We start from the raw sequence: 27,724 nt of genomic DNA, 5'->3' as shown, positions 1-27,724 counted from the left end.
GAAGATACCCAAGCATCCCTTAAAGCAAGTCATGTATTTTGTAGGAAAAATATGTATGTAGTTTGGAGTGTTGGTCCTGTCTAGTAATCGTAATTTTCTGATCTCTTGCACAAAGACTTAACTGAAATATGGAAAAGAATGATAGGAAGAAAGACCCTTAAGACCTGACATTCCACAGAGTGTTCTCTATAGAATTCTTCCTTTCCTTGGTCTACCTGTGTTTTCTGACATTTCTAAAAAAAACTAATTGAAGCAGCAGCAACTTCAGAATTTAACTTCTTTGAATTCCTCCCCTGCCACCCCCACCCTGGCATGTATTAAGAGCCTGCCATAGCATGGGAAAAAGCTCTGCAAAAACAAAGGACATTRAATTTTCTATATAAAGTTCTACTCAAAATTTTTCCAGTAGAATAACTGATGTTTGTTTGTACCTTCACTTCAATAAAGTAACTGCAGAGAAAAAAAAAATCAAATTACTTCCTTCTAATGAGATGCAGAGGGTAAAAACAATCTGGGGCAGACACACCATCTAGAACAGGAGCTTTCCCTGTCCCATTTCTCTTCAGCTRTAAGACTCCAACCCCTCCCCCTGAGAACAAAGATGCTTAACACAAAGAGGAGAGCACAGCAACCTTCTGGAAAACCCACTGCACATGGAGGCTGCTCTCTCCTACCACTGTCAGGTGCAGTCTGGTGAATTAATCTGCTCCCCTCCTGGAGCTGGTTCAATGGGACTGTTGTACTCRTAGCTAATGTTGTGTTGTGTGCTGTGCTCCCAACTAATGGTTGTCACAGTAGGAAAAGTATGGAGTGGGAGTTTTATGAGGACCCATTCTTGATTCAGTTCTAGTCAGCATTTTAATTGATTTAGAATACACAAATAAAAAGCAGAGAAGTGGTGTGGGCAGACTGCAAGTGCTTTGGAGGATAAAGAATCCTGCAGGATTAAAAGATGGAGTATTAAAGAAAAAACACCAGCAAGATTAAACTATACACTATGTATTAAAATCCAGACCTAAGAGGAAAACACCCTGTTGTAAATCAGTGGCTGAACTATAAAGACAATCACCTACAACAGGAAAGAACAATGTGTTACTGGTTGCAATTTTTGTAACTAGTGCACTCTGCTACGATTCCACTTTGAATATTCTGCACTCTGGGCAGAGCACAGAACTCCACTGTCAAATTCTTACAAATGAAATAACGGAAACTTGGCTTCTGTACTAAAATTGCATCAATGAGTGAAAGAAGGAAATGCATGGAAAATAGTGCCAGAATGGATGCAAGTACACCAGAAAAAAAAAAATCAGTATGGGATTGACTTGGAATACACCTTGATCAAGATGTTCAAGGTCATGATGAGTTGTCCACCCCAAATTCTGCATGTCTTTCAGGAGGAACAACCAGTCATTAACAGTAACACAGCTGAAGTGATGCCGCCCTGCCACTGAACAAATTCACTTTTTCCAGCTCACTTCAGTTAAAACAAGGTTCCCCTAAACAAAAATGTCCATTCATGTGATACTAAATATTTTGGGTTAGCAGAACATCTTTTCAATCTTGATGTTTTCATTYCTTTGCCCTCTCATGACTAAACAGTAAATTAACTGAATGCTTTCTTTAGTGTCTAGATTTGCAGATTTACCTGCTGTACTTTAGAAATTTCTGGCACGTATGACCCAAGCACCTTTTCAGTATTTTTTAAATGTTTATAGTTGTAAACCTAGTAATATTTTAAGTTTGATAAATATTAACTTAAATATTTAATTTAAATATTAAAATATTAACTTAAATATTTAAGTTGGACAAAGTTTGATCTTTTCAAACACATGCGACATCTGACAGAAGATTTTATGCATTTTCAATAATGTGCCAAAACTTTATTGAGTTTGCTTAACACCTATGAGGACTTGTGTAGATATAAAGAAAAAAAATCAGTTCCTTTTTTACTTTCACCTTCAACAAAAGTACAAGTAAGGTTTCTGGTGTCACGGCAGTCCCATTCATTTTCATGCAGACAATTTTTGGTACAAACAGGACTCAGACCAAAAGCTGAGCAAGTGCAGAAAATCACTGAGGTAAGAAAGGTCTCATTCTAGTATTTTATCCTTCTACTAGACAAGGCATTAAATGTTTGCTTTTTTTTTATACAATGCAAAAAAGAAGACARGTGTTTTGTCTATAGTTTTATTTCACCAGGAAGGTTTATATAGTTCTGCATAAAGGTCATTGTATGCACAGCCTGAAGTACAAAGCTCCCTTTGAAAACTCCAGCACAAAGACACTGCATATTGACAACATTAAACAACGAGGTGGGTGGTATAGGGCAAAAAAAAAAAATTAAAACAAACCAACATTCTTCCTGTTGGAAAAGCATAATAAAACAAGGCACTTTCAGTAAATAAGAACAGAAACATGCTGTATCAAAGATTCCACACAAYTGACCCAGAGCACTGTAACAAAATTCTGCAGTAATGAACAAGTAAAATACAAAAAGGCACTACATAATCCTCTCCCTGCAACTCCCAATTCTCAACCAATTAGCCAACTGAACTTGGCACAATGGAGTCTTAAYTATAAAGTGCATCTCCTGTCTTTATACATTTTGAAAAATAGGCTATACAACATAGGTACCAAACTCCCCATGTGTACAATATATTGAAACAAAAACACACTGCAACTAGATTCAATCTAGTCATGAACTGTGCAGGAAAAAAATATGGCTTCTTTACAAGTCTTTCAATAACCTCCATATAATCTGGAATATTTTGAAACAAACATGAATGCATTAGCAAGGTGGAAAGAGGTAGTGTTCTGAATAAAAGGCAGACTTACAGATTGTGTTGTTACATGGKTATATAACAAAGGTATCCCAGATTTCAAAGCAGCATTACTGAACAAAAAGTATTACAGCATGCTATCTTGGGATGAAAATACACAGTGTTTTGGGGGTCTCAGATTTAGTTCCTTCAGCAAAAATGACCATTTACAATGTCCAACTATGATCCCATTTTGTAAGTACTTTTCTCTTGGTACTGGAAGTTTTCCTATTGCATTGCATTAAAATTTCCAGAGAAACTTTCTTCGACTTCAGAATTTTAAACCAACACATTCTCCATTCGTAAACACAGAAAAGTCCATTTTTACTTCAGCAAGCATTATTTTATGGCTATAAGAATATGAACACACAAATAACAAACAKATGAACACATCAAATGTGTCACAACAGTGGCAATATATGACATACAAGTTAGATGTGTTCTGTGATTTAATGTGAAACTTCCGTCATTCTGCTAGGAAAGTCAGCCAAATTGTGTATGTACACTATCTAAACTTTAGCTGATTTTAGCCCTTATTAAACTTCAATATATTAAATATATAAAGGCTAGATAAAAACTGAAATCAAAGCAGCACTGGGTATATTTCTTACATTAATAATTTGTAAGGATTTATGTAAACATTCAATATGTGCATTCTTGCTCAGCTGTGAATTCTTCACAGCCACTCTATGCTCCTGCCCACAGATACATCCTAAACATGAACCATTCCCAGCTAACAGCATCTGCTGCTCAGCTATTCTTCATCCGCRGTGTAGGCAACTTCAGCAACCTCAATTTCTGGGACAGAATTTCCAGCCAAAGAGCCACTCCAGCATGGCTCACGGTTCTCTTTGTCTGAGCTGCAACGACAGATCAATAAATGGAAACTGGTATGATTTTGTATAGCCATTTTTTGCAGACAATCCACAAAACATTTAAAATGCTTTTTCAACTTAGCACTTCTTTCAAATCTACAATTATCTATCCTGAGGGCCTTTATGCAGCAGAGAGGGGCAGTTAAAATGCTGAATTTCTAAACTGTGCAGAATTTATCCAAGACCAAACATTCCAAAAAACATACTTTAAGAATAACTAAAATATAAGTAAAATAATAGTATTTACCAGCTGTCCTCACCCAGGGTGCCCTGGTCTGCTTCTACTGCAGAAGACTCCACCTCACCACTGCACTCACTTTCTTCTCCTGACATTTGACGAGTCATTTTTCCTAATGATAAATCCCTACAACAGATAAGAACAGAGTGCCACCAATCCATTCAGCAAACATTTGTCACTGAAGAACTGTTTGTTTCATTTCAACCTTTGCAGTTTCTGCAAAGTGATTGAAAGCAACCATTCAATCTTACTCCTGCATGCCCCATTTCTTTTATTAGCAAAGAGATGGCAGAGCTTGCACTGGATAGCTCTTTAAACAGTTCCTTTGCTCCAGATGCTTGTTCCTAAACTAAATTCAGTCCTCTAAATCTCTGGGCCACCAAGATGATTCRAGGGATGGAGCACYTCTCCTATGAGGAAAGGCTCAGAGAATTGGGATTGCTCAGCCTAGAAAAGAGAAGGTTTTGGGGTGACCTAATTGCAACCTTCCAGTACCTGAAGGGAGCCTAAAATAAAGATGCAGAGAGTCTTTTTACAAGAGCATGTAGTGACAGGGGGGATGGCTTCAAATGGAAAGAGGGCAGGTTTTTAGATTAGATATTAGGAAAACAAGTCTTTATTGTGAGGGTGATGAGGCACTGAGGCACCAGAGGAGTTGTGGATGCCCCATCCCTGGAAGTGCTCAAGGCCAGGTTGGATGGAGCTCTGAGCAACCTRGTCTAGTGGAAGGTGTCCTTATTCATGGCRGGGGATTTTGATTTAGACAATCTTKGAGGTCCCTTCCAGCCCCGGCTATTTTATCATTCCCTCGTTGCATGACGATTTAGTAGCTTTACTAAATTCAAGTCCCACAGGAGTGTATATGACTTTAGGTAAAAAAATTACAATTAGACTAAGCCACACACACATGTTGCCTAAATGGCAGAAGGATTACAACCAAARCACAGTCAGAAGGAAGAGAGGCAGGATGATAAAAAGATTTCTGCAAYAGTTTCTCAAGTTTCTCACTGTAACTTTACAAAACCACACATGTTCAGAGCCATACATTTTCCCATTTTTGGTAATTCTTTTCTCAATGGGAACACAAGATAATGGTCCAGCTAGTTTGGCTACAAATATGAGTATGGTCATATAGAYTGACCAAAGAAATCCTTTCTTTTGAAACCATTTCTCTATGTGGAAAACATACATCAATTTGGCATTGAAAGCTGTGACTTTAATTGGAAACAAAGCATGTGATCCATTTGGTGTTTAAAGTGATACTACTATATTTTTTTCCCTTTTAAAACTGCTCTAACTACTGTTTCTAGTGTTTTAGGTAAAGCCTTGGCAGTATTCTGTAACATCTCTACTGGCCTGTGTTTGAGCCAAATCCAGAAACATATAAAGGCTTGCAAGTCTCACAATTTATCCAACTGTCCTGTACTATAGGCACGTGGCCTTTAGAGTGTGTAGGCATAGGATGCTTAATTCTTGTTGGACCACCTGATAAAAATTCTACTTCAACGAAGACAAAGACAGACATTTCTTTTGGGCTCATTTCCCATCAGACAACCTGAAGTTCCTAAACAAGATCACAAGTTTACTAGATAATTTTTACAATTAAATCACAGAAGTTCTTTTCCATCAAGAYTTCAGACACTATTTGGCTGACTTTCAATAATTTTATATGCCTGGGAAACTAGCAGTGTGTTTGTGTTTTTAAAAAACATTATTTGTCTTCAGGGAAAACCCTAAAAAACAAAATCCTTTTTTGGTACTCACACCTTTTGATTTTTAGTTGAATTTAGTTGAATTTCCTATGTTTCAGCCAAATGCATGTTACTTAACTTTTAGTGACTATTTCATTATTCAAGCCAGTAGCATGTCATAACTTTCTTATCAAACAGAGGAAGCACCTTTCAAATGTAATTACTTGCCTTCAGGATTAAGCAACAAACTGAATATGGTATTCTGATCAGAATTTTCAGTCAASCACAATAATGCTATTGAAATCCTTTTCCAAAGATAGCTCACTTGAACTTTGTAAGGTGTGATTTGTTAGTCAACCTGGATATGCTGGACTCAGCTACTCATGCAGTATTAAAATAAAATTAATATTAAAAAAAWTTAATTTCTTCCCTGCCCTATGTCATACATACAGACACACACACATACAGAGGGGATGTTTCTTCATCTGATCTTGTATTAGGAAGAAATTCTTTCCTGTGAGGGTGGGAGGCACTGGCACAGGTTGCCCASAGAAGTTGTGGATGTCCCATKGCTGGAAGTGTTCAAGGCCACACTGGATGGAGACTTGAGTTAACTGGGATATGGGAACTGGATGATCCTTACGTTTCCTTCCAACCCAAATAATTCTGTGATTCTAYGAAGTTCTAATGGGACCATCAGAATTTACTCTTTTGCTAAGGAAATACTGCAATACTGACTCAGCAGCTCTAATGGGATACTGGATAGCACAACACCAACTCCTCAGCTCCTGCTAAAAAATTTAGCAAACAGGCACAATTTTTTCCCTTGGGTTTRAATGGACAATCTCCCATGCTATTTAAATGGTACCTGCAGCATCTCATTCCAAGCAATTCAGAACAAAGTTAAAGACATTATTACAGACACATAATTGCTTGATCATTATGCTCTGTCAAAGCTTTGAGTACAGACAGAATTYTGTAACTCAAAGCTATTTTTCCCACTCATCTCTAGCAGGGCATTTCACATTTTCAACAGTTCAAAAGAAGAACAGAATCTSGCTCTATCTTTACAGGATTTAAAGGATTAGGAAACAATCACAGTTACTTTAGAGGGAGAAGATAGGACAAATTTCTCAGTCATTTGTACTAAATAGCTTTTAGCCAGATAYGAGAAAGAGCTTACTGAAAATATTGCTTTGTATGTGGTTATGTAGGAAAAAGGGTTTCTGAGATACAGCTAAAGGTGGTGCTTGTGACTAGACAGAGRAAATGCTTTGATGGAGATAATCTCSTAAAACCCATACAATTTCTACATACCTAATTCTTCTTTCAACAGCATCTATATGAAGTTGCTTTTCAGTTAATAATTTCTTCAATGATTCAACCTCCCTTTGTTTTTCAAGCAGCTCTTTTTGTAGGCGGTAATTTGTTTCCTCCAGAGTTTCACAGAAAGCCTAAAAGACAAATAAAACTGTTTTCAATTCAACTTCAGTGGACTGCCTTTATTGGCTTTTCTCTTGGAAACACCAACCTGTAACAGTGTTGTAGCTGCTTTTCTTCAGATTAATTACTATAAAAAGCTATGAAAATTTAAGTAAAGTCCTGATCTTAATAAAAYAATGTTGCTTTACTTAGAATTTATTATGCTAAACTGAAATGCAGGTACTTTAATCACATCATTTGTCTCACAACAAAAATACTTTTCTAAAGTAGTCCCTGATTTTGGACCTTTTTGCCTAACTGGAACATAAACTGAATTCCTCGCTCCCTTTTCTCCTCATAAAGTTTTGTTTCCACATGACTTGGAARTCAATTTCAAAGTATCTAATTATTCCCAGAATGAGAGGAATGTCTGGATTAAGTACATGTTCTTTCCTTACCCAAGATACAAAGCTGTACAGTTCTGTACCAAATACCTGCTACAAATATAAAATCATGACAATCAGAAGACCAGTACAAAAATATTCTGAAAAAGTTTAATGGGATGCTGTGACCATTAACTAGTCAGCCATGACAAATATGCTGTGCTCCTCTGCTGAGCATGACATGTAAGTATCACACAGCCTGATGGATCTGACAGTGAGCAATCCCAAAACCTAAAGCGAAGAGCCCATGTCTAATGCAACATTCACTGAATGCAGGAAGTGGCAGAAGCGTTGGCACAGAGCCTGCTCATCTATTACTGGAAAGCACAAGTCTTCCAACACTAATGTGCAATTCTGATTTAATAATTTACATGATCTCTATAAATAAGCACCCCATGTGGGAGGCTTTCTTGGCTTAATATTACCTGCAACCAACCACTAACTCAGAGTCTGATGAATATAAACATTTTATACAAGCTTGGTTAAGAACAATGCTGTTAAGACACTGTTTTCCTGAAATTCAAAACAGGCTGAAAGGCTGTTTTCCTGAAATTCAACAAACATCAAGAATATACTACCCTTTGCTTTAACCGAAGCAGACTCATGATGTTTAAGATGGTAAGTTTTCCTGTAATTACACAATACAAACAAATGAGGAGTTTTCAATTCAATAACCCTATTCTTTTTCATGGAATTGTAATTTATTTTATTGACTCAGATGGCAAATTTATCTTTGCTGACAAGCACTTGAAGACCAGTCATGAGTTAAGCCTTCATTCATGTCTACTACATTCATGTATAGACTTCATTCATGTCTACTAGAGCCAAGAGCACGTGCCATGCAATTCATTCTGCACACAGCAGTTGCAGTGATGGCTTTAGCTATTACTCCAGTTAAGCAGCCATCCAATTTTACCCAAGCCAATCAAATAAGTTTTAGTGTGCTTTGTAAAAACATTCAAGGTCGCTGGCACCCTCATGGAAAATTTGCCATTTATTCCTTAAGAATATAATTAAGTTTATTATCGCTACCTTTAGATGTATGCACGTTTAAGTTTTCCTGTACCTGAAATAGGTACAAATATTGCACAGGTGTTGAAAACTGTTCTGTATGAGAACTGAATAAAGCCTTTTGGAAAAATTCATCTGTAGCTGCAATCTGGGTATGGGCTGCCCAAGGAAACATAGTCACTGTTCACAACTGAGATTACAGCATTCTGAAGAATGCTGTAATAGCAGAAAAGTGAACCAAAGCTGAGAAAGCTCATTACATCCCATTTCCTATCTTGTTCTTCAGTCAAGGACTTTAATTTTTTCAGAAATCTGCTTGGAAGAAAGAATCCATGGGAAACCACCTGGAAGGAAAGAGCAGTCCAGGAGAGCTAGTCGATATTTAAGAATCACCACGTGCAGGGTCAGKAAGTACAGCTCAACAAGCAGAAATTCAAGCAAAGGTTGCAGGAGGTCTGTGTGGATAAACAAGGATCTCCTAATGCAGCTCAGACACAAAAAGCAATTGAACCAGGGGTGGAAGCAAGGAGAGGTGACCCAGGATGAAATGCAAGGTTGCTTTCTTAATCTCACAGGGACAGGATTATGAAAGTGAAGAACAACCTGGAGTTAATCTGGCAAGGCATGTGAAAAGAAACAAGAAAGGATTCTACAGGTACACAATTAACAAAAGGAAGAAGGGAAACCATGGACTTGTCTTGACTGGAAGGACCAGCCTCAAACAATTCCTTCCTTGCAACCAAAAAGAAGGGCAAGACAAATTTACCTGCAGTGGAGGAAGACAGATCAGGGAGCACTTAAACAAACTGGGACATACTAAAGTCCATGGGACCTGACAGGCTACACCATTTCACTGTGATGGTGAACCACCACTGGAGCAGGCTGGACAGAGAGCCTGTGAAGTCTCCTCTATAGAACACTAAAAACCTGGCTGGAGATGGTCCTGGGCAAAACCGGCAGTAGCTGACCTTACTTGAGCCAGGAGGGTTGGACAAGATGATGTCATGAAGTTCCTTCCAACCTCAATCACTTAGTAATAGGGTTGGGTATCTCTTAGAGACCAGAATTTTATGRCAGCTGCCTCAACAGCTTCACAGAAATGGGTAATAGCTAAAACAACAACAGCACAGCTATTTTAATGGTTTGATTAAATTCCAGTGGAAGAATAACAGAGATCTCACCACAGTATGCATGATTGAAATTTCAATAAAGAAGGCACATAATATTTCTAATTATCTGAAAAAATAATTATGGTAATTAAAAAAAAAAATCATCAGCTTGAATAGCAATGATGAAAAGAGACTGTACAGAAATCAAATGTGAGTTTGTGACAGCAAAAAAAAGCCAAAATACAGATTATACAAAAAACATACCAAATCTTTCACATGTACATAGTAATGTAAGAAGAGCCAAGACACTCCCACATACATGCAAAACTGGTAAGTATAAATTTAACTGAAGGAGCATAATTTAACATTCACAATTTCTGCAAGACTAACAATGTATGCACAGCTCTGAAACACAGCTATTCTACAAAGCAAGAAAACTAAGAGCATCTGCTCTAGACACAGTGAAACTTCTGATCACTTCTGCATGCCAATGAAACTTCTAATCAAATAGGCTGCAGCACACAGCCTATTTTATTATCTGTTCAATGTGCTCACATGCATGTTGAAGGGCTGCTGGTTTACAACACTACTTGACACCACCTGGTTTTCTGCAAGATTAATTCTTCTGGTGGAAAGAATTAATCCTTTAATTACAATTGTGACAGGGGTGTCGGAAGTAGAWGATCTTTAAGGCTCCTTCMAACCCAAACCATTCTATGGTTTTATGATYTYATAGCAAGAAACATCTCACTGCAAGACCTGAAGTCTAAAGCATAAGCATTGTAAAAATGTACTGAATGTAAACTTATAGAATCTCAGTTCTCTTACACAAGTAGTTACTTTAAAAAACAAACTTTGTCCATGGGTCATAAAAGGCAAAAAGGAAGGATATATTTTGGGATAGGGATGAAGTACAGCAGTCCAAGACAATCAGTGGACACTGATCATCAGACTATGCCCATTCTAGAAACACATTCTTTTGTGATTTCTGGAAGAATACAAAGTGTTTTGTTCCATATCATCACACAGATCTTACAGTATTCTAACAACAACTTTGCATTTTGTTTCTATCCTATTATTTAGCACTTACCCTGCTCTCTTCCAGACTGTCAAAAGGACCCGGAGGATCATCCAGACAAAGAAATTCTCTGACTGCAAGGCTTGACCAAATAAAAGAGAGCGAATTACTCAAAGTAGCAAACAGGCAACACTTAAAAATGATCACAAAATGGAGGCATTTCTTTAAGTGACACAGACTTATATCCTTAAATTTACTCCCAAGTATTCACAACAATGTTAACAAACTATTARGTCTCAGTTATATGTGTTTACCAAGGACAGTATTTTAAATGTAACTGATATCAGAACACAATTTTCCATGATTTTTTAAAATTTTCATAGAATTTGCCACTACATGACAACTGGCAGGTTGATTACTTGATATTGAAGAAGTTTGAAAAATTCTGCTGGGGAAAACTAACTACTATAAGATGGATGAAAAAGTATGTTGTTAAAATCCATATGCAGATCCCTTCAGGTAGTATCAGGGGATTTAAGCATGAGTACTGAGACATGTTCACCTCCCTCCACTTTGCTAAAATCATAATCCATWAACATATGCACAGTGTATAATTTTTATATATACAGGATATATTCTTATATAAGTAGTTAAGTTATAAAATAATAGAAGACAAAGTTAATGTGCCATGTATACACTACATAGCCCTCTCTAAACATGTATTTCAAACTAAGACATTCCACTGAGAATTGTGTAAGTTGCCATCCCCCTCTGTAGGTTGTTTTGCACAGGCCAGAAGAAGGAAGTAGGTGTAATCCTGTGGTTTACTACAGAGTATTTCAAGCATCTGGCTCTACCTTCCAAATTTAGATTACTTTTCACAGAACTCCAAAACATCTTCAAACATGTCCCTTTGGCTACCTTTTTAAAACTCTCCTGCTTGGTTGTATTCATTCCCTTTCAAACAACCCCCAATCAGAACACTGCATTCACAATTAATTASCCAGTAGTAACTTGGGAGCAATGCTGTGCTTGCATGCACTATTACAAATGTTTAAATCATGAATGCACAAAAATAAAAAATGTGAACCCAAACTTAATTTCCCATCTCTTCCTGCCACTTGGTCCCATGGATAGTTGAGGGCAAAATGCAGTATCTTCTGCCTTCCACTGATCCTCTGCATCTGAAGTATTCACAAAGTACAAACGCAAGACAGGAAACTTTCACCCAGCTACCACTCTAACCAACCAGCTTCAGGTTTGGCAAGCAAAATGAGGAGAAATTCCTTCAAACACTAATCATTGATTATACTACCACTTTAAGTTTTAAAAAGGCTCTGAAGAACATTTATCTAAAATATACTGAACATTTACTTTGTTGCTTCTTTATCGAAAATATGCACCTGATGGCATGAACATTTATTTGCAGCGTAGCTTTGCTCAGTCTGCTCTGACCCTGCTCCCTGCTCCATGTGTTATAACTCTGCCTTTCATTTAACAAACAGAAGATTCTGCCTTAAAGATCTTTTCTCTCCTGTGACAGAGCTTGCTGTACACGTGTGCAGACTGACATCCCTCCGCAGGGAGGAGCAGCGCCAGCATTAGGGAGGGCAGCAAGGGGCAGTGCAGCACATGGGATCCCTGACTCCAAGCTGACCGAGTTCCTCCCTTACAAGCTTCTTATACAGGGTGGAGACAGGACAGCTCTGTCATCTATATAAAGCCAGATGATGCTTCTGTTTAGCAGGTTAAACTTCTTTTTCCCCCTTCACAAATTACAWAAAATTTTCTTGAACATATTTAACTTTGTGGGTAGATTTCAATTTGATCTTTCACTACACCTTMAATACAATGCAAAGCATGAGAAGCCCATAAAACACAAACATTAAATTTAGCCACCTGCACACCATCCTCCACTTTGTAAATCTAGTTTTATTAAAAAATAGGTGTATCAAATGAGGTCTCCTATCCCTGTAGGGCAAACTTCCCACTGCCAATACAGCACACAAAGCAGACTTCTCCAAGGAGAATAGGCTTGTTTGGTTTTGGTCTGACCCAAGCAGTTTGACTTGCAAAACTGGGAAAGTAAAGGGTGAGCTTTAAAGTAGAAAGAAGGGTCAAATGCTCACCACTGCTCATGTGAGGTRTAAGTATTAACTTCCATTAATAGTAAATTTATTCTCTGGTAAGTGGGTAAAAATATTAGATGGATCAAATCTTGGTCTTTTTAATCACTTCCTGAGGAATGCAGATCTTCCATAGATCCAAATATTACAACAGTACCAATAGGTTATAAAGTTTATTAAAAAATTTCATCTTCATGCAGAGCCCTACATGGACAAGATCAGAGTTCTCAAAACTGCATTTCCATTAATCACCTCTTCATCAGMCAAAATATAGATTCCACAAACATTTTGATTACTTTTTGTATCTGATGACCAATGCAGTCTGAAAGTTATGGTGCAGGGTTTTTTGCCTATTTTGTCCTATATGGCCCATCACTAAGATACAAACAAGCCAGATGAAATGCTGAACTATCTGCAACAATACAWAGCATCAAGACTTCCCATCTATTTGAGCAAGTCCATTCCATTCACTAGTGTGTCTCCAGCAGCAAAACAAAAGTTACATTTAGGGAATATTAGAGATTTTGATTCCTTTTCTTTGTGGCACACCTATTATTGTGTAATTTAATTATCAGGCAGTTTTAAAATTTCTCAGCTGTATACCTCACCCATATAATCATACTTAATAGCCACTGACACCGAAACTCACAGTTGAGCCCTATTTCTTTTTGAAAGCATTTAAGCTTTGTCTCTGACATCTCACAACAAAGCTTTGCCACTCAGCATGACATACTCCAGGATGACTATGAATCATCAAAATACTAACATTCTTTACTCACCTTCCCTATCCCCTTTGATGATGCCATACTCCCTACTTAGCCAGCCCTTACCCAAGACAACAGACTACAGAGAACTCTTCTTGCAGGGAAGTGTTTCTGTCATCTGTTCTTGCTTGCTTTCTCTGCACCTCTAGCAGACACCTCCTTGAAACTCAATGTTGTGCTCTAACACTGAACTACATCCAAGTACAATTCATATTCCCAGAGCAATAGTTTTTTTTCCCCTATTTTAAGTTCTTCTAACTACTTGAATGAAGCTTTTTACTACTGCTGAGTACTGCACTGATTCAGAAAACTAGTGCTATCAATACCAATAGTTATTTTCCAGGCTTCAAAAAACAATTGAATTTAGAAATCTGTATGGCTGTACTTACTGTCATTTTGTACTTCAAGACATCAAAGTTAATGTTAGACACTCAGTGCCTCAGGATCCTTCTACAATAGCTCATGACCTCATTGCTCATTCCATTTCCAGACGATTTCAAGATGTTCTAAACACTGATGTCCGTAACTGGGATCTAACATTCCATAGGTAATACCCCTAAATTTCCATYAATCCTTTTCCCTTTGTCTTTCAACCATTCTTTATAAGCTCTGTCRTAACTACTTGTTTATTAGATTTCCCTCTACAGGAGAAATGATTCCTTTTTCAAGTATCATTTTTATTTACCTGCTTATCACTTTGGGGTTTTTTTCACTACAAGCAGTACGAAAGTCAGACTGACAAACAAATCCCTATTTTCCAGATTCAGCAGTCAAATGCCCTTACAAAAATATGCCAAATGTAGTAACAGACCTTCTACAAAAAAGTAAAGTAGGTATGAGTATTATATGGTCTCACACMAGAGCTTGACAATGTTATGATTTAGTTCCTTTAAAAGTCTTGAGGGAAATGAGGGTTGCTTTAGAAAATTTCTCATTCTTCGTTTTGAATGAAATTTCAGATGATGACAGGTCCTCAGACTCATTCCTCAAAGTATTTTAGTACAGCAACATTAWTTTTTTTATTTCTGGTGCTGGAAAAGGTTTTTAAAACTAACTGCTTTGCCTCCAGCAAGTTCCTTACTTAAATTCTCTTCTGGTCTATAATAAAATTATTTTACATTTCATTTGTCAGAATTATCTTCTATTAATTTTCCTGCTTTGGAACAACCTCCCACTTGGTACGAAAGAACCTGTTCAAAGAGATTTTTGCACATTGCTGCTTAGAGACATTATGTTTTTAAACTATTAGGACATTTCTGATTTGTGGTTTACATTGTACAGCAATCTGAAAAGGCACTTCAATCACGTCACATCAATGAAAAACCTATAGTTTAATATACCTTTTGAGAACTAACAGCATGATAGTGTAGGTACTCTCCATTATGAAAGCCTAARATTCAATCCTAGTATAAATTAATAATGTATCAATTCTGCAGTAAGCACAGGGAAGTAATGTTTTAGGAATAAACATGGGGTTATTCAAACACTGTAAATATTACAGCTTTTAGTCACCCATAAACAATTCAAAATACTGCAATTCCTCTTTTTCATTTATGTTAAGATGGAACTTATTTAAAAGGACACYGAATAATTCACATAATGACCAAATGCACAACATGAATGTTACTGAAATCCCTCACCATACTGCCCAAAGRTACATTGCTGGAATCTAGAAGTTTTATAAGAGGAGAGTATGGACAGAAAAAAAGCCACAAATGAACAAGCAAAGTTGAATTCACATACCAGTTAGCAATATCTTTGTGAGCTACTAGGTTCTGGAGGAATGCCTGCAGCCCCAACTGTCGATCTTCCAAGAAGTCAGGATTGTAATTATCCTTGAACCAGCGCTTCGGCGGAAGGGCCAACCGGAAGCCTGGAAACATATCTTTTAGCTGAAATTGAATAAAAAAATTCAAGAAAAATACTGACTTTGTCATAAGCCCTGCCTTTATTCAGATTTATGATATTTCTGACTTCTGCTAAGTTCAAGCACAATGTAAGTGTCAACCATAAGTACAAACTATRGTCTTAAGTGTGGACACAGTTTTGTCACTTGCTGTGCTGCCTTATGCAATACAGTGCTTTGTATTTCCTCTAATTTAGCACATAAAAAYAGGAAAGAAAACCTTTGCTTTGTTATTTAATGTCCAAGTCTGCTATCTTATTTATAGAATGGTTAGTTGTCAAMGCCTTGCTCTTTATTTCTGAATTTAATTATTTCAGTATATGTCTTCCCCTTAGTGAATTTTATCTGGATATTAGACTCTTCTTTATATCTCTAAATTTATTTTTGGTCATCCAAAGTTCCTTCAGCTCTAACCAAGTTATCATTAACTCTCTCTCTCTATACACAAATAAATATGTAAGAACATATCTGAATAGAACAGGACCCAGAGAATATAATGAAATGAGTTCCTGTTAGTTGTACAGAAGACCGCAGATAACCATTGCTGGGAAAGCTTTTCACCACTCAGATTTCTGCTTAATGGTACTTTTACTTGTCTGGTCACATAGATCATGTAATTTAATTCTAAGGAGAGAGTACGCCTACCCACAGATTACTCCTTTTGTGGATGAAGCATGTAAGAGCCAGCTGCTGTCAGTGGACTAATTTTCAACAGCACAGTCCTGGGGCATTCTTTCTTGAGCACTCCTCAGACACAGCAGGAAAAAACGTGGGTCAGACAACTTTTTCTGACTCTGATTGCTTGCTTGGACACAGCACCTTTCCTACACATCTTCCTACATCACCATGTGACACACTGCAAGTGTCACAGTCTCTTGGTTCTTAAGACTGACCATTACATTATGTGTTCAAACTATTTTAATGTTACTATTCTGTAATTCTCTAATTATTTCCTGAATGGTGATATGTTTAAGCTCCTAGAGCTGACATTTCTGTTTTATAGAAAGCATTATATCTTACAGACCAAAGAGTAAATGGCTTAGATATATTCTGAAAGATGAAAAAGGTTCAGACAGTGACACAAATTAAAAAAATTAAGATTTTTCTTTTAAACAGAAACGTTAATAACTAGAAATAACGTTTTATGCCAAATATTTTTGTCAAAGATTTCATGACAAAGACTAAGTCCGTCACTTGTAAAATTTAAATATTTATTCTAATAGATATTTAGGCATTTTAATTTTTCAAACTAATAATCACACTAAAAGTCATTGGAGGTAAGCCAATTCTTGACCTATACCTGACATAGCTGATCAAAACGCAAACTGCTGTATGACTTGACTTCCAAAATCTGAGCTGAAATACCAAGATCATAATCTCAAAAGAAATTAGGCTTTTGCCAATACCAAGACATTCACTAATTTAGGACAGAATGTATTTAAAGACAGGAATTTCTTCAGAAAGAAATCTCTAATTCTCATCCATCAACTTAGTTTTAGATTTCACTTGCATTTCAAAGGTAGCCTAGCAGATATTCAAGTAGGTCAAACCAAGATCCCAGAAAAATCTGTAAGTTCTAGTCCATATTCAAAATTTCCGCTGAATTAAGTTCTTAGTTGATTAGGCACATTAAGCTATACAAAAAATCCATGACGGGTAAAAAAGGGCATGTTATAAGGCCCATGCTGAAACACAAAAGAACATACTAGCAGAAAATATGTTGAACTGGCAATGAAAGTTTATTYTTAGGAGTGAACAGTGGACAAAGAAAAGTGCAATTGTTTCCCTGCTTTGGATAGCCAAGCATTATTTACTCATCATAAAAACTTGTGCTTTTCAGACATGTATTTTTTCAAGTGTTCTAAAAATATTGTTATTGACCCAGAATTCCTATTTATCTAGTGTTTCTTCCTTCATCTTTAAAGATCTGATAAAGCACTTGACTACTAACTTTGAAGACACTGATAACAACTGAAGGCTAACTAACAAAAAAAGAACTTATTTACATTCATGCAACTTCAGTTTTATCGTGAACTAAAGCAGAGTTGATTACATTGAAAAGGACTAAACAATTACTGGATCATTCCTGAAAGACAACACAAGCCCCTAGTTCTACTTCCACATGAGAGACAAATATTCAAGAGTTAATTTCCTTTACCGCATAAACTAGGAATAAATATAAAGTTTGAAGCACACTAACAGCTTCAGATGAAGTTGTTACATCTTCTTTATATCAGCTGTAGTTGTTCTATGTATTTTTGAAAAAATGAGGAATAATATTTTTCCAGTTATTAACATAGTATGTGCTTTATGTGCATTAAAACTAGAAAAAATAGAAGCGACAAAAATATAAGACAACAAGAAAAGGGGACATGAGCAAAGTGAGGCAAGACAGCTRAGAATTTACCAGTGTATAATTCCCACCTTGTCATTAAGCCTGGAGAAATCTGTGTACCGTCTGAAAACCACCCAGCTTTCCTCTGGACTTCTTTTCACCAGTATTTTGTATACCTGTGTGGAAAGACAGGAGTATCAGAAAAATGTGCTAAACTTCACACTGCATTGTCTGGAAGGCTGAAATGATCCTTTATTCCTTCATGAAACAAAATTTGTAGATAAAATTCTTAATTAGGGTAAAACAAACCCAAGTAACAACTGTCAGTACAGAGAGTTTAAATTAATTTCAGAATTTAAGGAAGGAGTTTATATAATTCCTAAATACATGTAACTATTTTCGTCTGTAAGAAAGCGTTCATTGCCCAGCAGAACACAAGTCCTGGCTATCAAATAAGGGAAGTGTGTTTTAGTGATCTACTTTAACCTTTGCCAAATTAGTTTTACTCATTGATCCTTGAGACCATCATCTGTTTTTAAGATGACTGTTAATAATCAGATACTGAGTGTGATACTGTTTCAAAATGTCTCATCTGACTTGTTTCACAAGAAAAAATTATGGAGAGTAAAATTACATCCTCCTTTGGTTGCATTTCTCTTGAACATTACGTTTTTTCTTTCCAGGCAAAATATGACTTCATTAGAAAAMTGCATGAAGAATGATTATACCAGCACTGTATAACGAAGTAATGGATTAGTTGAATCAGATTTAGCAAGACAGCAGCACAACAGTACCAAATTCCTATTTAAAAGCAAATGGATAAAGAAACCAAACAATAATAAAAATAATGATAATAATCGTAAGAGTAGCAATAACAATACTACAAATACTTTTCAGGACTGATATTCCAACGTCTSAACACAATGAATCTAACAACACACAGCTTCAACTAGAAAACATTGAACAGTATCTAATGTCATAACCTTAGTTTCTCCAGTGTACGGAAAGAAGAGGTTCTGCAATTGTACTGGGCAATTTTTCCCAGTCTGTATGTAAAAAATAAAAGAATGAAAATATATTTAGAATCATAATGATAAACAATCCCTCACTAAACCAAATTCTATTTAAAACCTTTTCTAATCTGTTACATAGTAAAATATTTTCCAGTATTTCAGGCTGTCACAGCAGGTTGYCTTAGCTGATAAATGTATTTTTATTGTTGCAGTCCCAACATGTGATAACCCTGGTGCTTGCGAACTTTTGTACACATCTGAGACTGTTTCTAGCAATTCTGTATTCCATAATATAATAAGGTGCAGATAGTTACAGTAAGTACAGATAACTGTGTTACAAATTAAAAACAATTTTTCAGCAAGTATTTCTCTTATCTATGTTTCAAACACAATTTGACTATCAAGTAACATCTAYGGAAGTCATGGATTGTAACAGAGGAAAAAGCTATTAGCTTTTAGAATCCAAACTGYGTGACATGCTTACAAAACTATCATTAAAATATAAATCTTCTGCCTTGCTTTTCATATATAAATGCTTATACAAATAYTTTATTAATTTCCTGCCATACTCAAAGTATAAAGAGTTTTATTTTCATAAATAAAACAAGGAAATAAATGTGAAATTGTGAAGACTCCCTGTTAGTACACAGTAAAACACAACAAGAAATTTTGGAATATATGAGTGAATTTACTTGCTAATCAGCATTTTATTCTTTTACTCTACTGTAAGTTCTGCAAGAGCATTGTTTAAAAATGTGAATGAGAAAAACCAGAATAATTTCTGAGTAAACATTAGACAACTTAAAAGAAAGTTCACCAATTACAGTCAATTTAACTGTAACAGGGAGTGCAATCAACTTGTGATTACCTCAAAATTATGGTCAACCTGAAACATGTTTGGTTTTTCTGCCAAAGTTTAAAAATATGTGGTTGGGTGTTGTTTGGCTTTTCTTCAAGGTTTGCAATTAATGAGTAAGAACTACAATATTACAAAACCAACTCTCAGTTCCTTCATACAAGATCTTGGGTAARAACTACAAATTAATTCAACAAATACGCTTAATTCTACTCAATCATGAATTGCTTTATTCCATAAGTAAACCGTAATCAACCAAAATACACCCATACATGGTAACATTGGCTGATTCAGTGTCTCATTATAATTTCTACTTGGCTTTAAAAAAAAAAAGACTGAAAAAAGGAAAAAAATAGTGCTACTTAAATATTCCAGGACTGCTAATTCACTTAAGACCAAACRTTTACAAAGGGATGTTTTTCAGTGTAGGTTTTCTCTCCCATAAGCTTCAGCAACCATGTACTCCCAACATGCACTAACATCTRACTCCTGAAGTYTGGACATCATTCAGCTTAATCARATTCATATWTTTRGGAATCATGAGATGCTAGCAACAGTGAAAAAAAMAWTGAGCAAYTGAGTCTCYTCTTTTACAWGGGATTTCAATTTAATTTCCACTGTTTTCCATCTCATTGATTTAGCACTGCAAAAGCAACCCAAATTTATAGGACTAATTACTTGCTGGCTTTAATGTATGACACAAACTGCATGCACAACATGCAACTGAAAACAGTCAATTATGTGCTTTCAGAAACAAACACAGCAATAGAAGCAAAATAGGGAAGGGCAAAAATGCATCCAAGCATTCTAAGAATGGAAGAATGTTTCACTTGTACTGTGACCTGGCCTTCCACATAAAATAAGGAGGCAAACTTGTCATTGTTAATACAGTAAAAAAACACCTTATAGGCACACTGGAACGTTTCTTGGCAATGTCTCCAAGAAAGACACAGAGGAGCTGAAACAAGTACAGAGAAGGGCAACAAGCTGTTCAGAAGTCTAGAGTGTAAGTCATGTGGGGAGTGGCTGAGAGAGCTGGGGTTGTTTAGCCTGGAGAAAAGGCGGCTCAGGGGAGCTCTATTACTCTTTACAACCACTTGAAAGTAGGTTGTAGCCAGGTGGGGGGTCAGTCTCTTCTCCCAGCCAACCAGCGACAGGACAAGAGGACATGGCCTCAAGCTGTGCCAGGGGAGGTTCAGGGTGGACAGCAGGAAGAATTCCTTCATGGAAAGGGTTATTAAACATTGCAATGAGCTRCCAAGTGTCCCTGGAGGTGCTCAAGAAGCAAATGGATGTGGCATTTTGTCCCATGGTCTGGTTGTCAAGGCAGTGATCAAAGGCTGGACTTGATCTTAAGAGGTCTTTTGCAACCTAAGTGCTTCTGTGGTATTTTCAGACTAATCCTTGACAATATAACAATATTGATTATTGGTTTAGTTTTAAAGGTTATTATTTAAAAGAAATTTTTTTATCCACCTGTTAAAAAATTCTGCTCTTCTCTTATGCTATCATACAAAATAYGTTAGAAACTGAGTATCTCAGGAAAAGACAGGGTATCATTCTCAAATAATTAAAAAGCAGTATTATTTAACTTTTTGCAAAAAGAACTTAATTTCATTAGTATTTTAACTATAATAAARATTCTGCACTTCTCTAATCTAAAAGAAAACAGATGGAGAAAAAGTCTGTCTGCTATTTCCTTCTCCTTACCTGTTTCTGATTAATGTTGTTCTTYTTAAGCAATATAACTAATAATCAGTAACATACAGCTTCCATCAGTCCCATAAGCACTGCTGTATTTGTCAAAGAAATATTTCAACCACATCCACAAAAATAAATGTAGAAATGCATTGATACATTTAYGGCATGTAAAAAAAAAAATTGCCGGCTACAGTGCACTTTGAGAAAAGTCAATACAAACCATATAGGCTGCTGGTCTGGCACAAGATATGGCATAAGTGACTTCTCAATCTGCTTGCAGATCTCCCTTTACTAGAAACTAAGCTGGGCAAGAAGTTAATACGTACATGTTTGTACTTTAACAGAAATGCTCTAAGTTACTAATAACTGCAAGAGGTAAACATCAACGGTTCTTACCATTCATTTCAAATAAAAGACTAAATTTTATTTAAGAAGTTTAACTACATAGAACTTGTACAGGTTCAATTTCGCAAGGAATTGTAACTTTGCAAGGGATTCCTGACTTTTCCAGCAGAAATTGATACATGAAGCAAAATTAATTCCTTCTATTTCACATACGCAGTTACAGGCAGGACGGCTTCCTAGCCCCAGTTTTCCCACCTGTATAACAGGAATGGTATTTTCCTGTCAGGCAGTGCTTTGAACTAAACTGGTAAACATCCCTGAGCTGCATGATTAATTACTGAAAGACAATGCAAAGCACATTCAATTGTTACCTTGTTATTATGGGATCAACCATACAATACCCARTACTTACAGTGAATTTTGCCCTTTCCTCCATCACTTCATAGCCCAGTATAGTAGGYGTGGACGGTCGATCTTCCCAGGTCCTGGAATCTGTATTCTGCTCTATTTCYTCTACAGGCTGAGTACAATATTCTATGGATGTATCCAGACCTGTAAATTTAGTCCTAACAAGTGGACTGCTGCATGCAGATGATGTGGAACCAATCTGGTCAGGCACGCTCATCTTTTTAAAACTGTCAACTGTAGCGTCCTCCAGCTGTCCTTTTGAGGAGCTCGAACTSGTCGAGATGCTCCCAAAGGAGGAACTTCTTTGGTTTCTGTTTGTAAAGCTGGATGATGAACTTCCAATAGGAATAGGAACGGGAACATAAGGTGTTGCCATCCTTCATGAAAAAAACTCCTCAGTTTTTGGTCCAGGAATTTAAGCTTCATTTGCTGTATAAACCATGTTTTCTCTTGTTTTCAGGAACAGTACCTGCAATTAAAGACAGAAAATATTGTTATTTTTTAAGTCGAATCAACACTAAGAGCTTTGGAAAACAAATCTGCATTAGCTCTGAGATGGTACATAGCAGTACTGATGGTAAAACATTTTCACAAGGAAATGTGCTTCTAGGTTGTATCTCTACCGTTTGACAGCTTTACAAGAATTCTGTCTTTCACACTTAKGAGCATTAAAATGGCAAAGAGGTAAAGCAAGATAACAAAAGGGAAAAATCCTTTTGCCCCTTATGACTGAAGTGTTGTTGGTTTTATCCAAAGAGTGAGCAATTTTTGGGCATATAAGAAGAAGGACTAGTTTTAGTGGAGGTTTAATCTCAACAGTACAAAAGGTTTTCTCAGAATTGCTTCTGTAAGAATCCAYTGCAGACTACATGAGCCAAACATCATGCAACAATATACATTACATGAATCAAAAGACATGACAGTAAACAACTTAGGTGAAAACGTATTTGCATATTACACATTCAGTGAAGTATAATGGATCTGTTTTCAATGCAAAATATTTTTTCAATACAACTCTGTTGTATMTAATGCTGCAGATATTTGTCACAATGTTAAATGGGCACATTTTCTGGAGTCTGAATGGGAGCAATTAAGTCTTACAAGCATGCACATCAAAAGCAGGGTTGTTGCAGCAGGTAGTTTTTCATTCCAGCAGATAAAAACGGGGAAAAACAGTGCAGGGAAAAAAGATAAATAAACAATTTAGTATTTTTTTTTCAGCAAAATAATTTCAAATGAGTCTTTTGTGTGCATGTGTGCACATTTCTGGAAAAAAAAATAACAAACAAATAAAATTAAGACAGCAGTATCGAACTGCCAAAAAAGCACCATCCCCTCATTTTAACAAAGTACCCAAAGAAGAGCTCTTACAAGATGCAAATTAATGTCACCCCTTTGGATTAACAGTATCTGAGCCATGATCCATTTCGCCCAGGAATTTACCAATCAACCAGGAGGCTGTAGGAAGCTGTGAAATGCAAAACCGCCAACCTGATTCACATCAGACAATCAGTCATCTACTGCAGCAAAAACCAAATGAGATTCCTAATTGCGAGGGTGAAGTGATGCTTTCACTCTCTTGCTCTAAATTAATCCTAGAGCACATGAGTAAAGAAATAAATTTTAAATGAACCAGCACAAGCAAGACAGCAAATTGCTCTTGAACAAATTCCTTGAGAAAAGGAAAAAACAAACTTAGTCATCCTTTCAGCTACATCAGGAAGTCTTCACCCACTTTGTCAGAAAGCTCAGGTAATTTGACCAGGAGAACAATTTCAAACTGGCAGTGATTTCTCAGGAACATCTCTGCTTCACTGGACACTGGAATGAGGCTGGACACTCAACAGCATCTGAGAGAACCAAAATGTCAGTGTCATAAACCCCTGCTGACTCACTTTGCTGGTCAGGGACGGGATTTGGAGGATCCAGGAGCTTCTGTTGCAGCACAGCACTGAGTCTGGCTGTGTGAGTGAAGCCACGTGTCAGACATCTGACCTGCTTCAGCCTCACTTAGTGTAAGAGARGCAAATCACACCTAACTCTGAGATAAGATGTTATTCTAGAGCTATACCAAGATCTAAATCCCCTTTTTTCAGCCATATYTCAGTAAGAAAATCTATTTTCTGCCTTGAATAACAAGCTCTGCAATAATTTTTCWTTAATGCAAGGTGTGAAGTGTTTTTCTGATAAATTTTCTCTAGCAATATTCTTTGAACAAATAAATAWCTAAATGAAACTAAATATCTAAAGGTAACTCCTTTTTCACTTGCCACTTCAGTGACTCTTCCATATTATCAGCATAAGGAATTGAGCATATGCCCTTAAACAGTGTCCCACCCAGCTATGTTTTTGGGAAGTGTAGGATCAACTTCCTGTAAACAGAAGAATCTAAGTCAGTCCAGACTGTAAAAAATCAAAGGATCTATATATAAAAAGTGATTATCCTCTGTTGCATGACTGTGAACCTGGAGTAGAAAATATGCCCACATCTCATATAATTGGAATTTCACTGAGGAGTTTGTGGAATTTAAAAAAAAAAAAGAACTTGTGCTTTTCATTGCTTTACGAAAGCAACCAAACCAAACCCCATAATGTCATTTTCACCAGTTACAATACTTGTGAACACTGTCTTTCCTAGAAGAACTTACTAACTTGAACTTGATTATATATTACGTATCACTYTTAAAGGCACAAGCATTTCTGAGCAGCTGTACCAATTCTCAAGCAAGAGAGTTCAACACAGACTGACCTGAGGATAAAGCCCTCAGTGTTGAGAGGCCAACACCTACACTATACGTGCTTCATCAGTGCTCGTGTCAGGCCACTAATTTGGTACCACTGCCTGGATGCTTATTAGCAACTGGACTGCACTAAGCCTGCTCCCAGGGTACATTTTCTGGTTTAGATTCTTTTGTACTCTGCAAGGCCACCCCAAATTGTGAGTCAACTCATATTAAAGGTGACAATGACACTATTTTCTTCTGAAGGACGTTCTTAACTCAATCCAACACAGTAAACATGCCCGCAGACAAATAAAAGGGGCTGATACTACCAGTGTCACACACAGAGTCCTGTAACTTTGAAGATTAACAGCAAAGTATTATTTGAGTAACACAAATGTCAAGTCAAGGGAGCAGATGGCACACTGCATCTATTAATTAGAAGTTTTTGGTAAAAAAAAAGTGAAAGAAATCTATAAAAATATTAATTTTTTTTACAGATCCACAAATACATATAGCTGCACAAACACATATGTAAATCCATCTTCAACTGTAAAAGTATCAGAATTTCCCTGTATATAAAATATTTACATGCTATGAGTTACAACAGGGTTCAAAATCACATTAATCCACACTTTTTGTAGACTAATAAACATTAGACAAAAAAACAATGCTCAGTGGAGTGCCACAACCCTAGGAGTCAAGCCTTATCTATGAATTTAGTTTACTGGCACTTCAAGCAATAAAAGAAACTGAAAACAATTTCGTATTTTAAAAAAAATCCTTTTAGGCCAACCACGTCACTCCCAACTTACCTTGGCGTGGTGAGGAGGGTTTATGTGCTCAGTTTGCTCCTAGCCCAGCTGCACACAACCAGTAGAACCATTGCAGMACRCTAACTTTCAGAGAAAACAATTCAYGACGCCTATGAGATGACCCAGAGACTGCACTTTCTTTGACTTTTTGCAAGAAATTTGCTTCCTGTTCAGAACCTATATTTTGCTGAGTTTGATTCCCAGCTGTGACTTAAGAATGTAAAGAGAAGGAAGAGAACATTTGCTGGAAGCACTGAACGACGAGATCCAAAACAGGACAGGACAGTCCCAGGAACTCAGCCGTCACATGCTACAGAGCAGCATGACACCAACTAACTCCGGTGTTTACAGCAGCCACCTCCCTTTCTGCGGGTAAAGCAAATAGGCTGTAATAAAACCACTTTGAAAGGGTTTGCCTGCCACTTGCAGCTATCGCAGTCCCAAACCTTTTTAAGCTAATGGGTTGTGTATTCAATGAGAAACATGTAAGCCACACGATTCAAGGATAGTAGATTAGAAACAAAACAATCCTTACTAAACAGTTGTAATTGGATTTAGAAGACTTTTAGCTATGCAATACTATTTGTGATCTGGTTACATATATTATGCCTCTGTTTGGACGAAGCAGACAAGCTGACCTCTAATATTTAGAGTTTAAGTGCTACTGAGGAATGTCAGCTGAAGAACAAGTGGAATATCTGAAAAAGTAACTTGCTAACTTGGGTTCCATGATTTTTTAAAATAAGCATTTTGTGCTGACTTCAGCCAAGTTACCTAACAACATTCTTTACCTATTAATGAACTGAAAATGGGGAGRAGGGATATTTATCACCCTTCACACACGCAAGAGTAATTCCTGCCCGGAAGAGTCTGGTACAGAACGAGAAACAACCGCAGCTACCTYGCTCCCCAAACCTGCACATCAGGGAGCGCTACTGTGACCTGATGGTTCTGAACCGAGGAGAACCAAACCAGCCCGGCCGGCACCGCTGGGGCAGCGCCCGGCCCGGCACCGCCGCCGAGGGGCCGCGCTCGGGGAGCGCCACCGCCGCTTTACGTAACTCCAGAGGCGGCCCCGAGCCCCGACACCGGCGGGACCCGGGGAACCTGCGGGAACCGGCCGAGGAAACACCTGGAGGCGCCGCCCCTCGCCCCGGCCCCGCCCCGGGGAACGGGGGGTTCCGTACCCGCAGTCCCGCCCGAGCGGGACCGGACCCCGCGTCCCCACCGCCCGCGGCCGCCTCCGCACAGGTGCGCGGGAGGCGCGGAAGGCGCGACAGCTGCGCGGAGGCGGCGGGGGCCGTCCTCGTCCGGAGCGGGACGGGCAGCGGCGAGGCTCCACTCCCCCGGCCCTCCCCGCGCGGGCTCCCCACAGCCTGGCTCCTTCCCCGCCTGCCCGCCCGATTCCCGGTGCTGCCGCTCCCGCCCCCGGTGCCCTCCCGCTGCCGGCCCGGCCGGGCGGCCCCGCTCACCTGCTCCCGCCGCGCGCGCACCCCGCTCCGCCGCGCCACCGCCGCCCCGCCCCGCACCGGGGGGCGGAGAAACGGGGCGGGGCCTGCCCGGAGCGGCGGGGGGCGGGGCCGCACACGAACTACAAGGACCGGCATACCCCACCGCTAACGCGACTCTCGCTTTCCGGTGGGCAGCGCGCGGTGCATTTTGGGTTCTGTAGTTCCGTGGCGTTGCCGTGTAGTCCTGAGGGTGAGGCCGCGCCCAGGGGGTGGCTGCGAGTCCGCATAGGGAAGGGAAGCGAAGCGAAGCGAAGGAGGGCGGGGGTCTTGGCGTTCTTGGTTCTCTGGCGCAGGAAAGCCCCGGCCGCTGTCAAATGCGGGCTGTTAACGTGGTTTCACCTGGCCCTGTCATAAAAACCCGCTGCACCGCGAGGTGTGTGCGCAGGGGAGTGGGAGGGGAGCGCCGTGTGAAGTTTCACGCATAAAAGTGATTTGGGAATTTCCTGGGGGATGGGGCGGGGGAGGAAGCGCCAGGAAATCACTGTTCTTAAACAGTGGTGGGAATAAATCAGTATCTCGCTATCTCATAGTAACAGGGTACGTAAACAGCGGTGCGATACTCTGGAGAAAACACATTTTTTGTTGGAAAGTACGTTTT

The 27,724-nt window shown here is 38.2% G+C and overlaps 1 protein-coding gene across 4 annotated transcripts; it reads right to left on the bottom strand.

Annotated features, from left to right (window-relative positions):
* Positions 1–1,853: 1,853 nt before the first annotated feature.
* On the bottom strand, positions 1,854–27,147 carry SNX16 (sorting nexin 16). 4 transcript variants are annotated; one of them, XM_057370087.1, is made up of 8 exons: positions 27,088–27,147; positions 22,085–22,549; positions 17,847–17,933; positions 15,260–15,408; positions 10,699–10,768; positions 6,941–7,077; positions 3,942–4,058; positions 1,854–3,679 (listed from the first exon to the last, which is right to left on the bottom strand). In XM_057370087.1, exons 2-8 carry the CDS (start codon positions 22,454–22,456, stop codon positions 3,574–3,576), a joined length of 1,038 nt encoding a protein of 345 aa, XP_057226070.1. In that variant the 5' UTR covers positions 22,457–22,549; positions 27,088–27,147; the 3' UTR covers positions 1,854–3,573. The 4 variants fall into 4 exon arrangements, with proteins under 4 accessions (XP_057226070.1, XP_057226071.1, XP_057226072.1 ...); XM_057370088.1 differs by lacking the exon at positions 27,088–27,147 and adding an exon at positions 25,616–26,718; XM_057370089.1 differs by lacking the exon at positions 27,088–27,147 and adding an exon at positions 23,816–24,577.
* Positions 27,148–27,724: the final 577 nt, after the last annotated feature.

This window comes from Malurus melanocephalus, unplaced genomic scaffold, assembly GCF_030028575.1.
Source record: "Malurus melanocephalus ecotype Western Australia unplaced genomic scaffold, MMel_1.1 scaffold_119, whole genome shotgun sequence".
NCBI classification, from domain to species: Eukaryota; Metazoa; Chordata; class Aves; order Passeriformes; family Maluridae; genus Malurus; species Malurus melanocephalus.
The sequence above is the reverse complement of the archived record's forward strand: the minus strand, read 5'-3'. Positions and strand labels throughout refer to the sequence as shown.